Source organism: Catharus ustulatus, chromosome 9 (assembly GCF_009819885.2).
Source record: "Catharus ustulatus isolate bCatUst1 chromosome 9, bCatUst1.pri.v2, whole genome shotgun sequence".
NCBI lineage: Eukaryota > Metazoa > Chordata > Aves > Passeriformes > Turdidae > Catharus > Catharus ustulatus.
The window spans coordinates 22744337-22767769 of record NC_046229.1 but is presented as its reverse complement, the minus strand read 5'-3'; the positions used below and the strand labels follow the sequence as shown (position 1 = coordinate 22767769).

Below are 23433 nucleotides of genomic sequence, written 5' to 3'. Positions count from 1 at the left end.
GACTCAAATCAGTGGCAGCTGAAGTTCCTTTTCACTGCAACTCTCTTTGTGGAGAGACTGTTTAGTGACGGTTTCTATCCATTTACTCTTAGACCACCTGTGTACTTCTCCATTAACTCCACTGATTTATTTATGAAGCCATTATGAAGAAAAAAAAACCCTAGGCGTTTCCTCTTCTAATGTTTATTCTGTTAGCCAAGCAGCCAAGCTTTCAGACTGCCCTTAATTTGGGATGCTCTTCATACACCTTCAACTGAGCCCTCCACCGCTAGACTAGAATGGGGGTACTAGAATGAGACCAAGTGCCCAAACTAGGTCTTTTGCAGCGTTTGTGGTATTTCTCTGTTTGTGCTGGAAACGCTGAGCTGTACAAGCGTGTAAGCGCGGGCGGGAGCTGTGGCGAGCCCGAGGGGCTGCGGGCCGCGCTCTTCCCCCGGGCCGGCGGGGCTGGAGGGAGAGGAGGAGGGAGAGGAGGAGGGCGGGGAGCGGCGGGGCTCGCTCCGCCCGTGCCTCCGTCCCTCCCTCCTCCCTGCTGCCCTCCCTCCGCCGGGCGGGCTCTTCCCTCCCCCGGCAGCATCACGGGCGGTGTCTGTCCGCGCCCAGCTGGCGGGACAGAGGGACACTGTCCGTCCGTACTGCCTGCACGGCCCCGACATGTTCCAGCTCCTGCGAGGCTTCCTGCTGCCCGCGGCCGCCTGCGACGGGAACAGGGATGGCGACTCCCGCTACGCCAACCTCTTCCGAAAGCTGGACCTCAACGAAGACGGCAGGGTGGACATTGCCGAGCTCCAGACGGGCCTCCGGGCCATGGGCATCCCTCTGGGGAAGGAAGCGGAGGAGGTAAGCGCGGCCCGCAGGCGCTGCCGAGCGGGTTCTGCCGGCGCCCCGCGGCCCTGGGCAGGGCAGGGGAAGGCAGGGCAGGGCAGGGGAAGGCAGGGGAAGGGAGGGCAGGACAGGGGAGGGCGAGGCCGGCGCTGCCGCTCAGCCCCGGGGACGGGCGCGGCTGCTGCGCCCCCCGGAGCCGCGTCCGGCTCTTGGGGCCGCTCCTGGGTGGGGGCGGCCTCGGGCCTGGCGTTTCCCTTGCCCGGGCCGCTGTTCCAGCGCCAGGGGCCGCGTCGTGCAGGCACGCCCGCGTTGTAGGCGAAGGGTCCCGACAGCACACGGCTCCTCTCCCATGCAGCTTTACTCATCATGGGTGGACTTTTGATGTCCTTTGACTCCTTGATGAGTGTTACTCGATAGCGCATTTGTCTTCCAGAATGATAAAGGATAGTAATTTACAGCTTTTTTCCGCCACTCCACCCATGCATAATCTAGATCGGAGTAAATTAGGGTTTGCTTTGGGCAGCAGGTACTATAAACCTGCATAGCCCTAGGTTGCAATTTCAGAACTAGTTATTTAAGCTGAACACATAGATATGGAAGTTCTTCTTGGCATGGACTGTTGTCAGATACCGAGGCTCTTTATTAGAAAATGCGCACTTGTAGCAGTGGCCATCAAACCAGGAAACCGGCAGTGCTGAAACTCCTTGTGGTGTGGCTTCTGCAGTGCTCAGTTGGGCTATAACATTCCTTTGTCCCTTGTATCAATGTTGTGACCTCAGAAGTCAGTAAAACTGAAGTAATCAAGCGTTCCAGTGTGATACTGACTTACATTAGCAGGTCTGACCTGTAACCTGGTAGAGAAACTTCTCTTTCCTAATTATTTCCAGTAATCCGCAGGGATCAGCATATAAAATCATTTAATGTGCAGTTCTGTAGGCACAAGTGTTTGTGTGGTAAGGCAAGACTGCTCTGACAAGACACACACACACAGGTTCATTTAGGCTGAGCAGGTGTGGGGGGAGCTGCTATTGTAGCAATTCTGCTTGTTTCAGTTTAAAGAATGATTCCATTGCATTCCACTGCCCTGCCTCTACCAACTGTTGCATACTTTCTGAAAGAGTTGCTGGATAAGGAACTTAAATTTCGACTCCATTGTTAAAATATTTGTTGGGTCAATAATTCAGCGACCTTATGCTGATTGTGTGACAGTTTTTTCCTGTGGTCTCATTTGGTCTCTGTTTTGCCTCCTTCTGTTATATTTAATTCTCTGTTTCCTATATTAAAAGTATCCAGGCGGCCTCTTGAGTTGAATGGTGTTTATGCAAGAGTGTAAATGAAAGCACACTTTCACTTCAGTATTACTGCTGGTCAAAAACATCTTTACAATAGGCACATTTGGTGTTCTTAGGTTTTTTCTAATTAAAGGAGGGACAGATTGGCCTTTCTGGTTATCCATGAGAGTTGTCAGTGTTCAGAGCACGCTAGCTATGAACTTCAGTCACACATTATACACACGTTGTTGTAAACCTGTTGTACCAGTTTGACTGTAGCAATTTTGGGGTTTTACTTATATTGAACAATGGGGAAACAGGTGATCTGCTAATTTTCTGGTGTTTAACAAAGGTGGTCTTCCCACATAATTCCCTGAAAGCCCTGGCGTGCTGCTGAAGATTTGAGCAACTTAGAATTGAAGTTCCAAGTTCTTTCTCAAAATCAGTGATCTTCATTAATGGTGCACATCTGGGTAGGTGTCAGATTATTCTCAGTTGCTTCAGGATAAACTGAAAGGGATACCCATGAAATAGATAGATATACCTGAATGTAACAGAGAGTAGGAACTGCTGCCTTAATTGTCAAAGTCACACAGAGAGTAAACAATATGAGTCATCTTCTCATTTGGGAGGGGTGGAGGAATTGTTGGAGTGCAGGGAAACTTCTGTGTGCTCGCTGTTTGAACTATGGTGGGCACAGCTGCAACTAGAAGTTAGAGCAATGCTTTGTACCTGTTAATAACTAGACTTCTTGTAATATGAGAGCCTCAGTAAGTCTTGCCTTCTGCTTCTTTCCTGCCTTTATGTGGCTAATCTGCTTCCTGTACTTTCTTGCAGCTCAAAGCTGCCTTCTCCCACTTCAGGCTCTAAAGTGATGTTGATGTTGAATTGGAAAAAAGGTGTTTTATTAATAAAGTCAGATATTGAATCATCATATTTCGAGAGGCAGAAGTTGTCTTATAATTACTGATAACTAATGAGTAAGAAATTGAGACATGAAAATATTACACGATGGGGCAAAGTGTTATCTACTGAATAATATCTGCTCAGCCCTGCCAGCATAGTGGCACCATGGCACAGGCAGAGCTTGGGATATCCTAGAGCAGAGTCAGCTTTGGTGCTTCATGGGTGCATCAGAGACTCAAACCTCATTATGTTGATGCTGGTCCGTGTTAGGTTTCCAAAAATCTCTTGCAAGGCTGGCTTCCAATACATAGGGTGAAATCCATATACCTGGGGATGTTGGCTGTTCTTCTGAGCTGCTTTCTGGCTAACCTGTGGAAAAGGGACTGTTTGAGTGTTCCTGGATTTTACTGCTAAGCCAGTTGGTTGATCCAAAGTTGTACCACCTTCACAGTACAGTGTTTGTGCTGCTTTGCTCTTTCAAGTGCAGTTCCTCTCTAGAAGGAATATGCATGTTTTAAAAGAGAAGAGCTACTATCCATTTGAGTAATAGACTGCTGGTATGCACCTTCCATCATCTGTGAACCTATGTGGTAAGCTTTGGAGGTAGCTTGCATCTCTCTCTAAGGAAGAATCATTTTTCCCCCACAGCAAGACATCATAGCTCAACCTGACAGAACCTCCTGACTGTGTTCTGCTCGACCTGCCTTGTGGCAGTATCTGACAGACAAAAGTAAATGACTGGAAAATCTGGAGGCTGCCAGGGTGACTCCTGCTTTATATTGTAGCGATTATCTGCCAGGAATGGGTTATTTGCAAAGCTTTGCAGGAGATTCGCGACATAATGTCTCAACGTCTATGAAAGAGGAGTTCAGTGTGATAACTATCAAATTGCTCTACAAGCAATATTAACAGCTATTGTACAGTGACTTTGATAAGCAGGGACACTAAATAGATACTGGGATCAGATCACAAGTGATCTCATGCTATGTCTTCAGAATGCCGTGAGTCTCGTGGGCGGGAGCACCATAAATGGTGTGAGTGGTTGGATGAAGCACTATTTTTGTTCATCCTTCCCTTCTGCTCCAATCAGTCCTACAGTAAATCTGTAGGAGGTGAACCCCATGTTTCAAGCTTCAGTTTGGAATAGGAACAGCCAAGTATTCAAATTCAGGTGCTATTTATACATTGAGTTCTGGAGCTAGGACTACGAAGATGTTACTGAAATTAATAACTACATTCTGGAACCTGTCTAATGATCTTATTTGGTCTAACTCTTGTAACATTTTGATATAAGCGTTTGGCTACATTAGAGCTGCTTTTTTGGATAAAGAACAGCATGAAGACACACCTCTGTGTGGTGGAGACAGGGCCTAATGAGACTAAATTTGCATAGTCAGACTATTGTCTGTTTACAGTCATTGACCCTTTCCTAAAATTTGAGTCCAATCAAGTCTAAAGATACTCAGAACACTTGAGATATGTTCTGCATTTAAAGCACAGGAGATTCAGAATTCTGCCAAGTGAGGCAGGCCCCTGTGCTGTGTTTCACTGCTGTCTCAGCATGAGCAAGAATGGCCCAGGTGTGTTTTGTTTCCTTCTGTGCTTTTCTCTGGCCTCTAAAACCTGCAGCTAGATAGTGCTTCAGAGCTTGCACTTGCCATAGCAGCTCTTAGTCCAGAAAGCACACACTTGTTTAGTGACTGAGCTAAGTATGTCCTTAAATATTTCTCCACTGCTTTATGAAGATTTTTACACTTACTTTGATTTTGGTAACTTCCCCTATGTGGCAAAATTAGAAGGGTTGTAGACCGAGGTAACCGAAGCCTCCATCGTGTTGTAGCTTGGCTGGAAACAGTTATTACTTTGGCAACTCGGAGGAAGATACATGGGCATCTTATATAACACTGTATCTACTCTTAGAATTTATCATACCCGGTATGCGGATACACAGTCTTAAAAGCTTCAGCACTTCCCTGTCTCTGTGTCGTTCTTTATGTGCATTGAAGCTTTTTCTCACCTTAAGAGTTTGCCCAAAACGTGGTATTATAGATTTAGGGTAGCCTGGCATATTCAATTTTTATCAAAACAGATGTCATGTGATTGTAGAAAACTGGAACCATTTAGTTCCTTTAAACTTCTCTTTTCAGGTCATAACTGGTTATGGGGACTTAATTGTGAAATTCCACAAATATCTTCAGTAATGTATTCAATTTGTAACTTTGAAATTGAATGTATTAAATTTACTTTGTTTTCATTGTAAGCAAACAAATCATCATTTCATTTCTGTGTGTACAGCTTCAGAAGCTTTAGCTGATACGTGCTGTAGTCTCCAAATCTCCATATGAATGAGCAAGATGAACCTGAAGTTTGTTTTCATAACACTTTACACATTCAAGGAGATAAAATGAATTATTTTTTAATACTAACTCGATAGAGCTTTTTTCCCTGAGCAATGACAGGGTACAGTGAATGATTAATTCATCCTCCTTTTGCTGCAAAATACGAGAATGCCAAGAATTCCCAAATCTGGGAAGCCTCACCTCTGAGACATCTCTTAACCACTGTGTTGAACTGCTTTGCTATATCCCTGTCTTGTGACAGCAGTGTGTCCCAGGTGAAGAAACAAGGGAAACTCTAAAATTTTGAGATGAATACGGCCAGGATGCCTTCGTAGCAGAGTGGCCCTGCTTAATGGGAAAACTCAGCCTACCAAGTATACTCAAAGTCAAAAATACCACTGTAACTTGCAAAGAATGCTGAATGAAAGTTCAAGGGATAGTTTGCATCTTCCATGTATGCTGTTTCAGATTCTTGAAATTTAATTCATAGCTATGAGTTGAGAGAGTTTATGCAGGTCCTGAAGGAGCAGCCTCTGCGAGGCATTTTGGGAGAGCGTATTCACACTTGCATCTTGTCCTTTTTTGTCTCGTTTTCTAGAGATTCTGTTAGCTGGCAGGGAGATCATCTCTGCTGGGGCTGTCCTGTTGCAGGGAGGAGTGGTGCTTAGGACGGGGAACAGGAAAGGGAAGCTCTGCAGCTGATAGCAGCATCTGCTGCTGTCAGGGGTGCAAGTCGGCTCTGCTGGAGTGGGGGGTTCCTTGTACCTGTCTGCAACAGGTTTAAATATATATATGTATACTGTTCAAGTGTTGGTAGTATCCTTTGGGAGGCAAGAGAGTCAATATGCATGCTGAATTTGGACCAGTTGGGAGGCCTTTAGAGGCAGTGCAAATTCCTGTTTTAGTCAGTGTTGTGTTGGATTTCTGGAGGTGAAGTGTCAGTGTAGTTTGTGTGTTGTGTGGGCTCACTGGGCCATGATGCTGTGTGAACACATCCTGAGGCCCTTCCCCTTTACACTGGATTTATCTCCCAACTGATGCAGTTTGACAAGGATGACTTTAATAATCTTTGCTAGTGTTTTTGGGGTTATCACAGTCTGCATAAATTTGTGGAGTCTTAGTATATATAAATAGGAAAAGGACTGTTGTCTGCTACGTGTACAGTAAAGGGAGAAGTGTTGTGTATACTTCAGCTGTGACTGAATTTGGTATCCAATAATATTACAGCTGAATATTTTAAAACTGTAGACTGCAGAGGTATGTGAGTGGCTAAAAAATACTTTAGAGGGAAAGAACTGAAAAAGGGGCAAAAAAAGGAAAAAATGTCATTATTTGTTTTATATGTAGTGCCTCTGATTTTGAAAGCAAATGTGAAATGTGTGGATGTCTAAATGCACGATGATGTTCTTACTGTGGTACTGGAGTTCTTTGTACGCAGCATTTTTATCTGTGCCCTTTGAAACTCTGGTTGCAGAACACATAATTGCTACTTGCACCAGTGATATATCTGGAAGTGCTGTTTTGTGCTTGTGTCTTGTAGATAGCATGATAGGAAACCAGTAAGTTCTTGATGAATCACTTCCTTTTAAATATTCTTTACATTATATTAATTAGCTGAAATACCAATGTAATGAATAGATTGGTTAATCCTTTGTACTCAGGAGCCCCACCTTTAGTGCACAGTTCAGTTTTGTAAATAGGATGTAAAGGCTTATGCACATACAAAAAATGACACTAAATAACGTGAAAATTAGACTGTGAATTTAAAAGTTTACATAAAAGCATCGATATTTCTAGTGTATTGCATTCTTTGTCTTTATATTGTAGCCATGAATGTGTTAAAGTTCATAACTTTGGCATAGAGCAGTCTAATAATTCATCAGGACACTTACAGAGAAGGGTAGGGAGTTTTTGATGTGTATATAAAGCCTGTCTGTAATTCTCTTTTTTTCAACAGACCTGCTGACTTACTTACATTTCCACACCAAATACAGAGGTCTTCTGACAAAGTAGGAATTCAACACTGCAACATGATTTATGTAATGGGGAATTTTTTTAAAAAATACCTTCAGTGTTTCAATCTGCTTGTAGCCTCTTGTGTTGGTGTTGCCTGGTTGTGCAGGACGTTGAAATTAGCTGTATTAACAAAATATGGAACAGAAAAAGAGCAAAAGTAGTAGAATTAAGAAGAAAAAGAAAGAGGAGAAAAGACAGAGGTGACAGTGTCCTGACTGAATAGGTCAGCACAGGAGCATTGTAGTCCGTCTGTGTGAAAGCCTGTAGCATTAAAAAGAAAGATTACAGAATCATAGCATTGTTTGGATTGGTAGTGACTTTTAAAATGTCTTGTAGTCCAATCCCCCTGCAATAAGCAGGGACATTTTCAGCTGTATCAGACTGCTCAGAACCCCACCCAGTCTCACCTCAGATGTTCCCAGGGGTGGAGCATCTACCAGGCTCCAGGCAAGCTGTGCCAGTGTTTTACCACCCTCATACTAAAAATCTTCTTCCTTATATGTCATCTAAATTGACACTCATTATATTTTAAACTATTACTCCCTGTCCTATTGCTACAGACCCTGCTCAAAAGTTTGTCCCCATCTCTTTTTTAAGCCTCTTTAAGTACCGACAGGCTGCAATAAGGTCTCCCTGGAGCCTTTTCTTCCTCAGTCTGAAAAACTCCAGCCTTTGCTCACAGGAGAGGTGTTCCTGCTCTCTGATCATCTTCGTGGCCTCCTCAGGCACCTCTGCACCAGCTCTGTGTCTTTCCTGTGCTGAGCACCCCAGAGTTGGATACAGTGCTCCAGGTGGGGTCTCAGGAGGGCAGATAGAGGGATGGAAGCTCCCTTCAGTTGCTGGTCACGCTTTTTTTTCTGGCTTTGTGGGCTGCAAGCACATGACATCATCTAAACTGTCTTCCTATATATCTGTCAGTAATTAACAATTCTTTATGTGATCCCTATTTCATTTTGTCCAGTGAATTATCCTTATTGCTTGGGGTTACAGTTTTTAGACAATGAGAAAAGAAATGGTGTGCCTTGAAAAATGAACATTTGGATCTGGGCCTTTGTAAAGGTGAGGTGATCCCACAGTAAGGCTGTAACAAGAAATGGCAGGTTTTATGTGGCAGGCATGCCAAACATTGTTTCCCAGGACTTGTAAGCAAGTGCTGGCACCTTGGTTGGTTCCTGCTCTATTGTAAGCATGCCTATTTTAAAATGAGTCCAGTTCTCCTCCATCTGAGAAGCTGGTGACCCAGGCACTGGCAGAGTGACAAGTGGCTGTAATTATACAAAATCTGGTAGTGTATTAAATGCAGAACAGCAGAGTTGGATTCAGTGTTGAACTGAAGTAGGGAATGACTGACTGATGGAGTGGTTTGCTTGTGGAGGCTGTGAAATCTTCCTTGGAGGTGTCCAAGACTCAGTTGGATGTGGTCCCATACAACCTGATGTAATTAGACATGCTTTGAGCTGGGGTTGAATTCAATGGACTCCAGAGGTTCCTTCCAACCTGAATTATTTGATGCTGTGAAGGGGCAGTTTGTACCTAGGACTTAGTGTGCCAGGTTCCCCAGAGAATCCAGGAGGTGTCTTCCTGCTGGCTATGCCCATGGAGTTTGGAACGCCCCAGGAGGAAGTTTCTGCCTGCTAAGCAGAAGACAAGCTTCTTTTGGTGTTCCTGTTACTTCCACAAACTTGCAAATTACTGATTTTAATCTCAAACTTTAACACCCACCTAATTAGTTCATTTCATAGACATCAAGAGGCTTCTGTTTGCACGGGCTTTTAGATTTGTACTGAGGGAAAAATACATGTTCCATACATTTTTGTTCCCTGTCGTTGCTGTTCTGCTTCACTGAGACTGGCTTGAAGTCTGGAAAACAACTGGCAAAACAAAAGTAGGAAATGGAGAGTGTGTTTGTGCTTACCCTTTTCTCATTGTTGCAGTATGGAATCCACTTCTTTGGCAGATGAACTGAAAGGTGCCCCCCTTCACACACAGAAATTACCAGCTCTCTAAACTTCCCAGGAATTCCTGTTTTCTTTGGCTCACATCATTCTCAGCAGTGGAGATTTTGTAATTATAATTTAGTTCAAGTTTTGTCCATCTTTTCTTGTTTGTGTAGTTCAGGTAGCTGTAAGGAACGGTAACAATTACAAGTGCCACATAAGTCATCTCTTCTCAGGAAATCTTGGGAGCCCAGCAGGGCACTGGGACCCTGCAGCAGGAGGTGCCACGTGTGGAGTGAAGGATGGTTTGAGATTGCAGTGTCTTTGAGAGCGGGACTCTTCAGACTAGAGTGATTTTTTAATGGTGGGGTTTGGTTGGTTTCTTGTTTGGGTTTTTTTGGTGATTATTTACTAGCCTTCCTTAATTTCTTGTTAGAAGGTTGTGGTCAGACTGTATCCATAAATATCTATAAATGTAAACTAACTTTTTTTTTTGTAATGGAAAATTCTGAACAGCTCTAACTGTATTGACAGAGGCATGAAACTGAATTGATGAGTATATAACCTGTGTTGGCAGGTTATTAATAGAAATTGCAATCAAGCTAGACTTATGACCATACAAAACCACTGTTTTTCAAAGCTGATACCAAATCAGTTATCTGAATATGTGGTGTCTTGAGTTGATTTTTGTTGTGCACAATTGCTGTATTGTGGGAGGTAAATAATTGCTCATTTCACCGTGGTGTGCCACTTAATTTTGCTCCATTTCAGTGAGAAATCCTTGATAATCTTATAAATTTTGGTTTTTTGAGATGAAATTTTTAAGTACGTTACCTTTTGTAGAGGGATAGGGAAGATAAAGGAGGCAACATAAATGTATTTAGATGTCTTCAGTCTTTTTCAGACACCTGCAACAGATACACCAACTTTCTGCTTCCTTTGTGTTTAGTTTTTATAGCCTAGAACTTGTTGGACTTTGGTCTTTTGAGGACCTTTACTAATAAAAGAGGATTATACAAAATTAAAACCAGATTTTGCAGATTAGAACAGCCATTCAAATCTTGTTGAGGGTTACTTTATTCAGAAATTACTGTTGTGCAAGGCAGTCTGCTAAACAGAAGATACTTGGCAGAATTTTTGGCATCACACGTAACTGAAGTGCTGTGGTGCTGCAGTTAGTGAGGAGATGAAAATACTTTTTTCATGCTGAAGTTGTCTGGCCCTGTGTTGGTGGAGAAGGGTCTGCCTGGGCTGTGTTTGAGGCTTGTTTCCTGCAGCCCTGGCAATTGCATACCATGCATTCAATGCATAGTTAATTCTACATGAATTATTTCTTTCTGCAGGACAGTTCCTAGGAAGCACATACAAGAAAGGAAGATAAGTGTGTTTGTATTTGTTACAGGTTTGTTTAAAATTGTAGTCAGGGCTTCAGTTGGAAGCAGAAAGCCAGCTTCTCTCAAACACAGAGGGCTGGAAGTGTGAGTGGGGCAAGATCTTTGTAATTCCTTGGTCAGCATTTAAAGAGTTAATTGCTATTTTTATTTTTTATCTTTATAATTTGTAATTAATAGACCACTTGATAAGATGATAGTCAAGGTTCTGCTCATTTTACTGACAAATTTAATGTACAGGAAACTCACAGGCTTAAACTTGTTCTCTCTCAGGTTTTTCTCCTCTCTCCCACCTGTTCCTCCACAAATTATTTGATGCTTGTAGATATAACTTGCCAGTGCTGTTAAGAAACCTTTCTGTACAGAAAAGTTATGTGAATAATAAATAATGCTTTCTTAAATATAGATTTACTGCCAAGTGTTTTCTCTCCCTATGCAAGTATCGAGTGTGTTAACTTTTGAAAACAAAATTATGCTTTGTGACCTGCTGTAATTTGGACAAATAAAATATTCATTTTTCTCTCAATAGAAAATTTTTAAAGCTGGGGATACTAACCAGGATGGACAGCTGGATTTTGAAGAGTTTATGCAGTATCTTAAAGAACATGAGAAAAAGATGAAACTGGCATTTAAGAGCCTGGACAAAAACAATGATGGTATACCTTGATTTATTTTATTTGTTCAAACATTGTTTGAAGAAACCACATTAAAAGTAGTGTAACTTATATTTGTCTGAACTGGAACAAAAAATTGTGAATATGGATTCCTTATTTCTTTGCCTTAACATGATAATAATTAAAGTTTGCTATAAATCAAAAATAAAAAAAATCAATATTAGTCTCTATTCTTTCTATTTTCTCCAAGTACACTCAACTGGGGCTCCTTGTTCCCCAGCTGGAGAAACTGTGAGGAAATTTTTGACTGTTTCTAGCTATTAAAGATAATCCAGTTTTTAACTAACTGTATATTTGCATCCCGTTTGCTTCATCCTTGTAATAGACAATCAAAACACATCACCTGTGGTAAGTTGATTTTTAAATCATTTTTGCAATTATTCAGCTGTTACAATGAGCTCCAAGATGCTAAGTTTATTAAGATCCACGTTTTAAATGTGTATCATCTTTATTTTAATGTTTCAAGGAAAAATTGAAGCCTCGGAAGTTGTCCAGTCCCTCAAGATATTGGGTATAAACATTTCAGAAAAACAGGCAGAAAAGATCCTGCAAAGGTTAGGAATTATCATTTTTTTGAGGCAACTTAATTTTCTTTGTATTGTTAATTTTTATATTTTTCTGTTTCAGAAAGGGAGATAAATGGGATATGACTTTGAAAGGTGTTGGTATTACTATTGGGGCATCTGGTTCTGGGAGGAGAATGATACTTGATTTCTCTGTAGATATTGTTGATAGAAAGAAGCTCTGTGTTATGTTTTTAGGTGGAATAGGTCAGATGCACTTGGCTAAGAGAAGCATAGTATTGAAAGACCGTGGCAGATTCAGCCTTGAAGTCACTATATGGAATTTACAGTTATTGATGTGATAACCCAAGTTAAAAAGAGGGGTGGGGAGGAGGGAGAAGAAAAAGCAGAAAACCAGAAGAAACCCCCACCATTACTATTTCCTTATATAGTTTTTGTTCAATTTCTTTTCAGTATTGATGCTGATGGGACCATGACAGTAGACTGGAATGAGTGGAGAGATCATTTTATGTTTAATCCAGCTACAGACATTGAAGAAATAATTCGATATTGGAAACATTCCACTGTAAGTTCAACTTCTCTTTTAACCTAGTGCAGCTCCTAATCTCTGCTGTGTTACTTTGTGATATTGAGTGGAACAGCTTCACATGTTATATTTCAAGCATATCTGTATTTGGTTTTCCTTTTCACTTCGTGTTCTCCCATTTACAAGCAGGATTGTATCAGATGAGTTCCTTCTGAATCTAAACTTTGCAAATAATTATCAGTAATTCTTAAGACAGAATCTTTTTCTCTTTGGTGTTGGGTTTTGCCCTTTTCTGACCCAGAGATGGGGCAACTGAGAGGCATTTTAAAAAACTTTTATTCCATTTTCAGTCTCATATGAAGGGTGAGACCATACAGATGTTAGAGTTCATGCCATCACAATCAGAAGCCAACTATTTCCTAATTACAATACATAAGTGTTTTTTGGCCTATCAGCTTTTGTCACATCATGCTGTAAAATGCCTTAAAGCCAACCATCCAAAATCACCCCTCATGGGTTCTATTACAATGCATTTTTCATAATTCTATTTCTCAAAAATATCTAATCTTATTTACAAAACCATAATTTAAAACTTTTTTCTATCTCCATTTCTCTCTCAACAGTATATATCCTACTCCATAACATTTCTAAATCAACATTTCTTATCTCCAAATTTACATATAAATACATATTATATAAACCTTCTACCAAAACCTAAAAACTCTCTACAAATCCATTTCCCTCATCTTTTGGAGATATTTCATACAAAATAATAACCACAATATGAAATCTTTGCACATTACAGTACAATTTGATTTGTTAAAACAACTTATATAGACATTTTAACTGTTTCTTGGGTTGAAGTTAGTATTTGCAGTTATATAGTATTATTATAATTATCATAAAATCACTGGTGTCTTTACTGGTGATTTTCTGTGTACATCGTGCTCTTTCGTGCCATAGAATTTAATTTAAGCGTACAGAATCTACAGCTATAGGTTATCCACTGTGCAGAGAAATTTTTAAACTTTTTATTGAATAGACCTGTTGACACCTCAGTGACTGATTTTTAAGGACAGTAATAAAGTAAGTAAAGCAACAGCAATCCTATTCGCTAAATCTCCTTCCAGTAGATTATTGGAGGAAATAAAATAAGGTTAGATGCCTTTGAATATAGTGAGACCATTTATATCTCCAGGGATTAGTCAGCATTTCCACAATAAAAAACACTTTATGAGATCTGAGAGCTTTGAGTGTTTGACACTGTACAACCTCAGTTCAGGAATGCTTGCCAAAAGGGACTTAGCTCCCTGTTTGCTGAAGAAAGCACTTGAAGCACTACTGTGAGATCAAATAGTCCTGCTCCCAGCTTACTTAGTGGAAAAAGCCTTTGCTTTAAAAAAAATGCTCCTTACTATTATTCAACATAAGATCTTTATTTTTCTTTTTTTTTTATTATGGAATGTCAGTTACCCCCAAGAAACAAGTGAGGGAGTCTCTTGTGGTCTTAGTGTTGCAGTCAGCTGATGACCCAGTTATCACAGCAGGCAAAATCCAGCAACACAGCTGGTCTTTGAGATAACAGCAGATGTGAGACCTCCCAGCCTGGCTGGCATTAACAGACAGCTCTTACAATTCTGTTTTTATTATATAATTGCTATCAGACTAGTCCAAGCAGATAGCTACAATGGCATGGAATTATTATATGACCTTTCTGTTACAAACATCCTCAAATTTATCTTTTTTTTCCCTTAGTTGTGTTTAGGTCTCAGTACACACAAGGTTTAAACCCTGGTAGATATGTACTGAATTTATGTTTTGAGAGTTTTGGCTGATCTTTTGATGTTTCCATGTAGTTAATGATACCTTATTTTGAAACCTCAAACGTGGGAAAGATGAAAGAATTTTCCAATTAATCTGTTCTGTGTTCAATATCCGGAATAGCTGGTGCTTATCCGTTTTGTCCAGTGGCTGTATTGGCACTATGCATTCTGCAATTTTTGTCCCAAATGATCAGGACAGTATTCTGTCTACTAACAGACAGAGAATATAGCATAAATTATAGATATAATGTCTACAATTAAAATCAATGGTTACTCAAAAGTTTATCAGTTAACACACTTTCTGGTCAGTACTTATCTTGTCAGTACATTTTTGTTTTTTATACATTTGATTTATGTGTAATAGCCAATTTGTATTATCTACAGTGTACTTTTTCTCATGTATCATGATTATAGGTTACACTTAAGAGCAAATGTGACGTGAGATTTCATAGTGTTATGTCTTAGTTTTATCATTAAAACCTATATTAATGTTGTTCTTTGATCAAATCCAACGGCAATACAAACATGCCCCCCTTAGTGAAATTTCAAACTTTTATAGCTAAAAAATGTAATTAAATGTGTGTTTGAGTATAACTGATGATAAGAAAATCTATAAGGTATTTGTCAAACTTTTCATTTTGCAGGATAATACACAGCAGTTCCCAGAAATAGATTATTCTGATATATCAGCTGTTAAAACCCTGCTTTAAAATGTTGGGCAATGTGGGGGAAGGAGACGTCCCACATGTGTGAATAAATTACCGTGAGAGAAATCTCTTGTTAGCAACCTTAGGAGATTACCAAACTAATCCCAGAAGACTGTCTGGTGAAAGGTTAGCTGCAACATATAAGCATTTGAGCTTTAGTGCTGACTTTAAAGGACTGCTGATCATGACAGAATGTCTTTGCTTGGGCCATACTCAAGGAGGAAATTTGTCGTAATTTTTAACGATGATGGTGCAGTCTTTGAAATGGTGGGTCTGTGGTGTTACTGCTCAATGTCTATGTAGAAGTCACTTAAGCTGCTTTTCATTGAATAGCAATACATAGCAAGTTGATTACAGAATGTAAATTAGAGATATTGGTAACTAGCACTTTATTTGCACATTCTTAGGTAGTATGTTAATTTGGAACTGTGGATAAAACTGAAATGATGGAATGAGATAGTTATTTGCACATCTTTGCTTTGGATTCTTAAAGGTACTGGATATAGGAGATAGTTTGACTGTTCCAGATGAGTTCACAGAAGAAGAGAAGAAGACTGGGCAGTGGTGGAAGCAGCTGTTGGCAGGAGGAGTGGCTGGTGCTGTCTCTCGAACAGGTACAGCACCCTTAGATCGCCTTAAAGTCATGATGCAGGTAGGTGCAATGTTCAAGAATTTGTTGATTCCAGTGTCTCACTTCAGTTTTTAGTGATCTGTTGGGAAACAAAATGGGAGCCAAGGTCGGTGTTTAAATTGCAGAGGTCTGGCTATGGTTTGACGATTTCCATTTTTTTGTCCATAAAAATGGTATTTTAGATGTGGGAAAAAAATGTAAGCAAAATGTTACGGTACTAGTGCTACTTAGATTTTTTTCAAGCATGCATATGGTTTCACTAGTTGATGTATTTAATCAATTTAATACTGATGAGTTTTATAATTAATCAGAGCAGTGTTCTCTACTGTGACTTTGGTGTTTTTTTTTTTTTTTTTTAGGTTCATGGTTCAAAGTCAAACAAAATGAATATAGCCAGTGGTTTTAAGCAAATGTTGAAAGAAGGTGGTGTCCGATCCCTTTGGAGGGGGAATGGTGTAAATGTTGTGAAAATAGCTCCTGAAACAGCTATTAAGTTCTGGGCTTATGAACAGGTAGGATAAATCAAGAATGAAAATAATGCTAAATGAATTCCTATATCACTCTCACTGTTCATTATTGGCACTGTTGTATTTTATAGGGCTTGCTGTCCTATTATATGTCCTTGTTGTTGTGGTTGGGGATTTTCTCATAGTAATTTGAGTGATTTTCAGATTTAAAATAGTCCATAAAATACTTTCTATTAGGCAGATTTTACTGTTGTATTATAAGCAGTGCAAATAATTGATATCTGTTGCATGTTTTAAACAGTCTCTGATTCTGCATGGCTTTGTGTGGAGTACTGCATTAATATCTAGATTGTTGCTGCAAAGTGACAGGCAAAAACTTTGCACATCATGCTAGCTGAACTACAGGGGTCCATTTAAAGTCAACTATCACAGTGCTAATGTGTGTATGCTATGTATGATGCCCTCATCCTGGATTTCAGAGTTATATTTACCTCTGAATCAGCTTTAAGCATCATGTTAAGGCCTAATCCTCCTTTGGAAAATGAACTCCCATTCTGGTGTATTTAAATGAGCTTTATTTTTGTTCTGTGGGGCTTGCTAGTGCCTCAAATAAGACCAAATGAGCATATTGCACATCTCTGTACAAGGAGGAGATAAAAACAACAAAATATCCAATAAACTTGGGGATGTTGCAAGACTGAACAGCAGATTTTGGTGCCACAGAGTAATCTTGGGCACATTATTCTTTACTCGTGGAATGACACAATATGTACAGTGCTCAAAGGGCTTCTGTGAAATTGGTAGTTGATCTTTCATTCTTTGATTGGGTAACTGGATTTGCAAGGGAATTTGGTTCCTCTTTGTTTTTTGGAGTTCTTAGTGCAGGTACCCTGGTGTTGGTAAAACACCTGATGGTACTGTGGGTGGCTGAGGTATTTAATCTAAGAATTCTTGGAGACTGGAATGTTTATTGTGTTCTGGAGAATCTTTTTGGGTTAGCAAATGTAACTGTAAATGCATGAAAAACTAAGAACAGCTTGAAAAGACATTGTTTATTACACTCTTGTGTTTTATAATAACTCTTGCCACTCCTAAAGATCATGTGTGTTTATTTGTGTTTTAACTATACAGTACAAGAAGATACTCACTCAGGATGATGGAAAGTTAGGCACTGTTGAAAGATTTGTATCTGGTTCTTTGGCTGGAGCAACAGCACAAACTTCTATTTATCCCATGGAGGTAAGAGAATCTGCTTCCATTGGAACCTGCAAAGTGTTTGGTCTTTTTCCTGAGTAAACCCCATTTTGGTCCTGAAAATATTGTAAAAATTCCTCTCTAGTCTGTTATTCTAAGTTATTTTTACTTTGTACTTCCTTTCAGACTTCCAGTGCTAGGCATTTTAGAATGTACTGTGTTCTAACTGATTCTTGTAATTTTTTTATATTGCTGTATAATATTTTTAAAAACAATATTTAAATAAAACCTAGTGCAAGAAAAAGGATCACCCAAGAACATGTGAAATTCAGTATGTATTCAAGCCTTTTGTAAACTGGGTATAAATCCTTTTCCTGCTGCATGTAAGCAAGGAATGCTGTTGTCTGTTCACTTCTGTTGTGTTGTGATGGAAAGCTGTGTCTGATAAGGAGAGCAGTGTAGGGAAGGATGGAACAGCTACAGCTCAGGCTGGGTGGATTGGCTGCTCTTTCCCCTTTAGGACATACCTGTAGATGGTACTACATACTGGATTTAACTAGTGTTAATATATTAACTACTCCAGTGTAACTGTTGCACACCATTTCACAGAAACAGGATGTATTTTCTTTACTGCTGGTTCCCCAAAAGGTTTATCACTTGTACAGAACAGATGTTGGGGCTGGGACTAAACCAATACCAACATCAAGTCTAGTAGTAATGACAAAGGTAACCTAAGTAGCTTTTTCATGGGTGGGGATTTCAATAGGAATTGAACTGTTTTCATTGCTGAAGTGATAATGAGCTCTTTAAAGAGCATCCTTGCTGTGATCTTTTACCCCTTCCAGGGGGTGAATCCCAGCTGACCTGAGTAGACAGATGGGTTAAGTTAGGAAAGAACTGAAACATGATGTAGATTGTCTGGATTACACTGATCAGTGGAGACAAGGGAATTGTTCTAAAATATCTTCTGGTCTTCCTCACAAAGATATGGTACTGTCCTAGAAGTGATTTTAGGATGTTCCTACATGAGAGAGAAAAACCAAGTGTCCCAGGAGATTCTTGAGGAAGATCAGTCTTGTGAGGCTTTAAAGACCAAATTGTTGCTCAGGAAACTTCCTCTGTGGTTTCTTTTGGATGCTGATATTAATTTCTTTGTCCTAGGATGCAGTACAGACTTACTTGCATTATTAATCAGGTGCTGGGTTTCAGTAGTGAGACACAGTCCTTATGTTCAACTACCTCTTTAAGTGTCATAATTTTTGAAATACTATTTTCTTAATATGCTTTAGTGTTCCCTGACCAGAAGTAGCATCTGCTAGCATGTTAGTACTCTTACTTGAACCTTAGCCAATACTTCCATTGAATATTGCCTACACTGTTGCCTTCAAGTTGATCAAGTAAACTGCCTGTTTTAATCAAGAAAATAAAGCTAAATTGCAATTTTAAAAGGCTAGGAATTTGTAAGCCAGTAATGTGTGGTTTTCTGCACTAAAGTCAGAACTTGAAGAAGCCTGCTGCTAACAAGTCCTTACCACTAGTCAAAGGAGATTTGCAGCACCAAAGTGCAAAGCAGTTCTAGAGAACTGAATAAGCAGAGATATACTGTGTATCTAAAATAGTTAATAAATAGGTGTGTGATTAAGACTGCTATTTTTTTTCCTTTTAGGTTTTAAAGACCAGATTGGCTGTGGGTAAAACAGGGCAATATTCTGGGATGTTCGACTGTGCTAAGAAGATTTTAAAAAGAGAAGGCCCAAAGGCCTTCTACAAAGGCTATATTCCTAATATTCTGGGTATAATTCCTTATGCTGGCATTGACCTTGCTGTTTATGAGGTGAGTTTAGATCATTGAATGCATGTAACTGTTGTTAATTAATTTACAAAAAACATAAATATTTTTTAGAATGTTTGTATTATTGTGCTATTGCAGCTGGTCCAATTTTAAAGACAAATGAACTTTCCACTAATGTTGACCTCAGTGTTTCTGTTTGCCCCTCTTGAGGAGAGTCTGGGTAGATGGGCTCTTCCTTGCAAGATTACCAAGCAGGAAATGTGCTATGAGAGGATTATACAGACCTTGGCAGTACTACAAGCTTTCATAGTGACCTAACCGTGTTAAATTGGAACATACCCATTTTATAGGAAATATGTGCCTTTAAAAGGATATTCATATTATGATAGTTTATACATTCTTTTGCCAGTTGTGAGGTTTATGAGTGGATTATATTAACCTGAATTCCTTGTATGTCTGTGCATGTCATCAGAATTCTTTCTGGCTGACAGAGCTTTTCTGAGCAGCTTGAAGTACTACTGTCTTTCCTTTCCATAGAAACTGGCACCTATTTCACCTACCAGCAATGCTGAGTCTTTTATCTACCTTAGATAATATATGTTGCTTCAAAGTGTGTTAAATAACTCAGATGCACAGACTAATTTTTTTCTAGTCTAGACAAATCTTTTTTTGACACTGCATACCAGAACTGCTTGAACAAATATTTTCAAAGCTGTATAGAATTTTTTTCTACAGTTTGCATCCTTGTTTCCATAAGGGATGATGTGCACAGCTGTGTGAGCTTTTGTTGCACCCTATGGGGTGCTGAGTGGTTTCCCTCCTCCTCTCCCCAGAGTATTGCAGATGCACAGGCACTTCCCTGCTGCTGGATCTTTAAAGGATTTCTGTTCTAGGTGCTAACTCCTGCAGTGTGGTTCAAGTCTTTCCCTGAGTGCCCAGCTGTTTACCTGTGCATCTCAAGCATGTAGGAGTGGCCAGTAAAATTGGTACTTTTCAGGACTGAGACCCTTAGGATTTGTTATGAATAAAGAAGCATTTGTTTACCTTTTGGAATGCAGATCTCTTGTCTTACTGTTTAATTTTGTAACTTGGCAGCTCTTAAAGAGTACATGGCTAGAACACTATGCATCGAGCTCTGCGAACCCAGGTGTGTTTGTGCTCTTGGGGTGTGGCACCATTTCCAGCACATGTGGGCAGCTCGCCAGTTACCCGCTCGCTCTCGTCAGAACACGCATGCAGGCTCAAGGTGAGTTCTCTTGTACTGAAAATGCTTCTGTGTGGTCACATGGAAATTGTGTCATGTGGGATAGCCCTAGCAGAGATGTAGAATGAAAAAAATAAACTTGGAAAAACCAAGGAAGTATCTGGAAAGTTCTTCCTTACCTTGGTGCCTTCTCCCTCTTACCCCCCAACACGTTGTTCATACTCAATTTAAAAAGTATCATTTCAAGCATTGGTGCTTTGTATGTTCTGAGAGCCACGTTCCATATAAGACTACCAGACACAGCTCCTCTCATAGTCTGGAAGCACTTTTCTAAACTTTACAATGCTTTCCAAATTTTAGAGATGTAATGATAGGGCTTGAATTGTCCTGTGAGGGTAGACAGCAGCGTTTACTCTGTAAGATATTTCATAAGGATATTTTCATATTTGAGATTTTTGTTTGATAGATTTCTGCACAGGCTTAAGGATGGGAGCCTAGATTTCCAAAGGAACACAGGTGGATAATGCTTTCCCCTGGGGTTTAAACACATGGATATCTCCCAAAAGTCTGGGATTAAAAGATCTCTTTTCAGTGGACCGAGATAGTAGGATCACAATCCAGGTGTTTGGTACTTGCTCAAGATTTATAATATTACTAGAACTGTTTTATAACAATTATCTTTTTGTTCTAGCCTCAGTGGAAGGAGCTCCACAGCTAAACATGGTTGGCCTGTTTAAAAGAATTGTTGCTACAGAGGGACTCCGAGGACTTTATAGGGGCATAGCCCCTAATTTTATGAAAGTGCTTCCAGCTGTCAGCATCAGCTATGTTGTATATGAAAAAATGAAACAGAATTTGGGAATAGCATGAAATGAAGGAAAAAAGGAGAGGCTTCTAATGCTGTTGGAGACACCAGAATGATAATGTTTTCTCAAGTAATCTGCTCTCACAATTAGAGACAGATCTTTATAGAGAGATGCTGCAGCTTCCACATTTGCCCTTAAGTGGGAAGAAACTTTCTTAAATTTTAGTTCACCATTTTTAAACAGATACATATATTGCACTTTAAAAATGTCACTGAGATGAAAAAAAAATCAAAAATCAGAAAATCAAGAAGCTGCTTTTAAATCAGCAGTATGTTTTTATTTTTAAGAAATCATGCATGTTTTACTCATTGGGGTTTTTAAAATTGATCCTTTCTAAATGTGTATTTGTCTTGGATCAAACCAAAGGTAGGAGAAGTTTATACTGCCTTTATACTGAATATATGAAAGTGACTTCTTGTTTTGTCACGCTGCCTATACTCAAGCAATTCACAGGCGACATTTTGCATGCCTAGAAGTGAGCACTTTTGTTATTTTTGAAGACTGAATGTTAAGTTCATAAGAAATAGGATCTTGGATACACACAATGATGGAATAACACATTAAAATGTAGCCCATCACCTTTGTCTTCAGGCAAACCTTTTTTATTTTTCATTTTTTAAAGAGCCTGACAAACTGCTGTTCTGCAGTATTGGAATACCTCAAATGGATTTACACGGTATTTTTGTAATACAATCAGCAATTTTGATAACTTGCTTCACTGCAACTGCTTTTCATTGCACTTGTAAATGCCTGCACCATTAACCGTGGCAAAATTTGGGTTACAGCTGCGTGTTTTCTAGGATCATAATAATAAAAGAACAGAGAAAGGTTGGATATTGGATCCACTCCATACAAGTGCAAGTTGCTATTTAAAAGTAGGATGGAGGATCCAGCATGAAGCTGGTAGTAATTGCAGTACAGCCAATGGCAGAGCTGCTCATAGCTGCCTTGGGAACAGGAATGCTTCTCATTTTGGACTCTCCATTCTTTCCCTTATTCAGAGGGCTACATCCACTATGTGCTTTGAGCCAGTAGAGAACTGCATTATGTAATAAAGGATTCTTACAGTGTTGTCATGTGCGATCAGTCTTCTGTGCACGGTAGCTGTGGGTGTGAAATTGGGAAAATAAAATACTGAAGTGTTTTGTCCCGGTGACCAAGTGGTAGTGCTGACCTCAGGTGCCCATCAGATTGATGTTAATGTAGCATGCAAAGCATGCACACTGTTAGTGCTTGAGAAACAGTTCCTCCTCAAAAAACAAAGCAGCCCTTCCTCAATGCAAAAAATTAGGTATTTCCATGCATGTACAAGTCCTTCCAAAGCTTCCAAAGTTACTTCCTTTTTTTTTTTTTTTTTTTTTATGTGTGTGTGTGGAGGGGCACACAGTTGCCTTCAGGCTTGAACACTGAAATAGATTAACAATTATTACCAGACTAAGTTGTTAGGCTTTTTCTGCTTTCTGTAATGTGTGATGTCTTAATCTTAGTAAATTCGAGATTATACTTACCTTGACCTTCTAAAAGCAACTCTCTTAGACCACTTTCTGAAATTGGATTACTGAAGGAAGAACTTTATTCTGCCAAGATCATTAAGGGTCTTCTTTTTAATTCTTTCTTTTTTTGGCGGGCATGAGGGGTGCATGGTTTTTTTGTTGTTTGTTTTTTATTTCTAAGCAGACAAATAAGCAAGCAAGCAAAAATAACTGCCTGAATCTCCCTTGTTCTCTGTATGCTTTGGGCCATATTTTTCAAACAGCAATCACATGCAAAGTTGTGTTCAGTGCTTCCATGGCAGGTGTTTATTCTCCATAAACTGATAGATAGCAATTCCATAAAATCTGTATTATAAATTTTTTGTCACATTTCAGAAAATGGCAGCTCTAGCTGTATTTTGGCCTTCCCTTTAGGGAAATGTTGGACTTTGCACTTTAAAAAAAAAAGTCATTCTGTCCAAATCGTTTATATGGATAATGCCTTTCTGATCTGAGTTTTTCTTGGTTTTGCCAATATCTTTGTACCTTTTGGATTTGTGATATCAGTTGCTGATAATTTTGTTTGACTGTGACCAATGAGCAAATGTATTGTGTGTGTGATGTAAAGATGACTTTAACATTTCTGTCTTCCAGACTTGTTCCATTTTGTTTATAGTCTGCAAGTGCCATTATGAGTATTGAAATTGTGACCCTTTCAAATGTTGAAAACATGAGCTGTTTCAGATTTGATTTTTATTATGTGCCTTGGTGATGAGTGTGTTCAATTGTGTATTCTTGTCTCTTAAATGTATTTTTACCTATCTAGCTCTATAAAACTACCAGTTTCTAATAAATCTTTGTTTCCTTA

General features: G+C 39.5%; 1 protein-coding gene across 1 annotated transcript; it reads left to right on the top strand.

Annotated features, from left to right (window-relative positions):
* Positions 1 to 526: 526 nt before the first annotated feature.
* On the top strand, positions 527 to 23433 carry SLC25A24 (solute carrier family 25 member 24). Its single transcript, XM_033067704.1, has 10 exons — positions 527 to 840; positions 11215 to 11341; positions 11826 to 11913; positions 12337 to 12448; positions 15433 to 15591; positions 15930 to 16082; positions 17169 to 17276; positions 18898 to 19065; positions 20119 to 20269; positions 20919 to 23433. The coding sequence occupies exons 1-10, from the start codon at positions 655 to 657 to the stop codon at positions 21095 to 21097; spliced, it is 1431 nt and encodes a 476-aa protein (XP_032923595.1). The 5' UTR covers positions 527 to 654; the 3' UTR covers positions 21098 to 23433.

Excerpts from the sequence above, each read along its gene's own strand:
- SLC25A24 (XM_033067704.1), top strand. The coding sequence starts at position 655 with ATGTTCCAGCTCCTGCGAGGCTTCCTGCTGCCCGCGGCCGCCTGCGAC. Across the intron at positions 841-11,214 it reads TGGGGAAGGAAGCGGAGGAG|AAAATTTTTAAAGCTGGGGA; the intron begins GTAAGCGCGGCC and ends TTCTCTCAATAG. Across the intron at positions 17,277-18,897 it reads CTTCTATTTATCCCATGGAG|GTTTTAAAGACCAGATTGGC; the intron begins GTAAGAGAATCT and ends TTTTCCTTTTAG.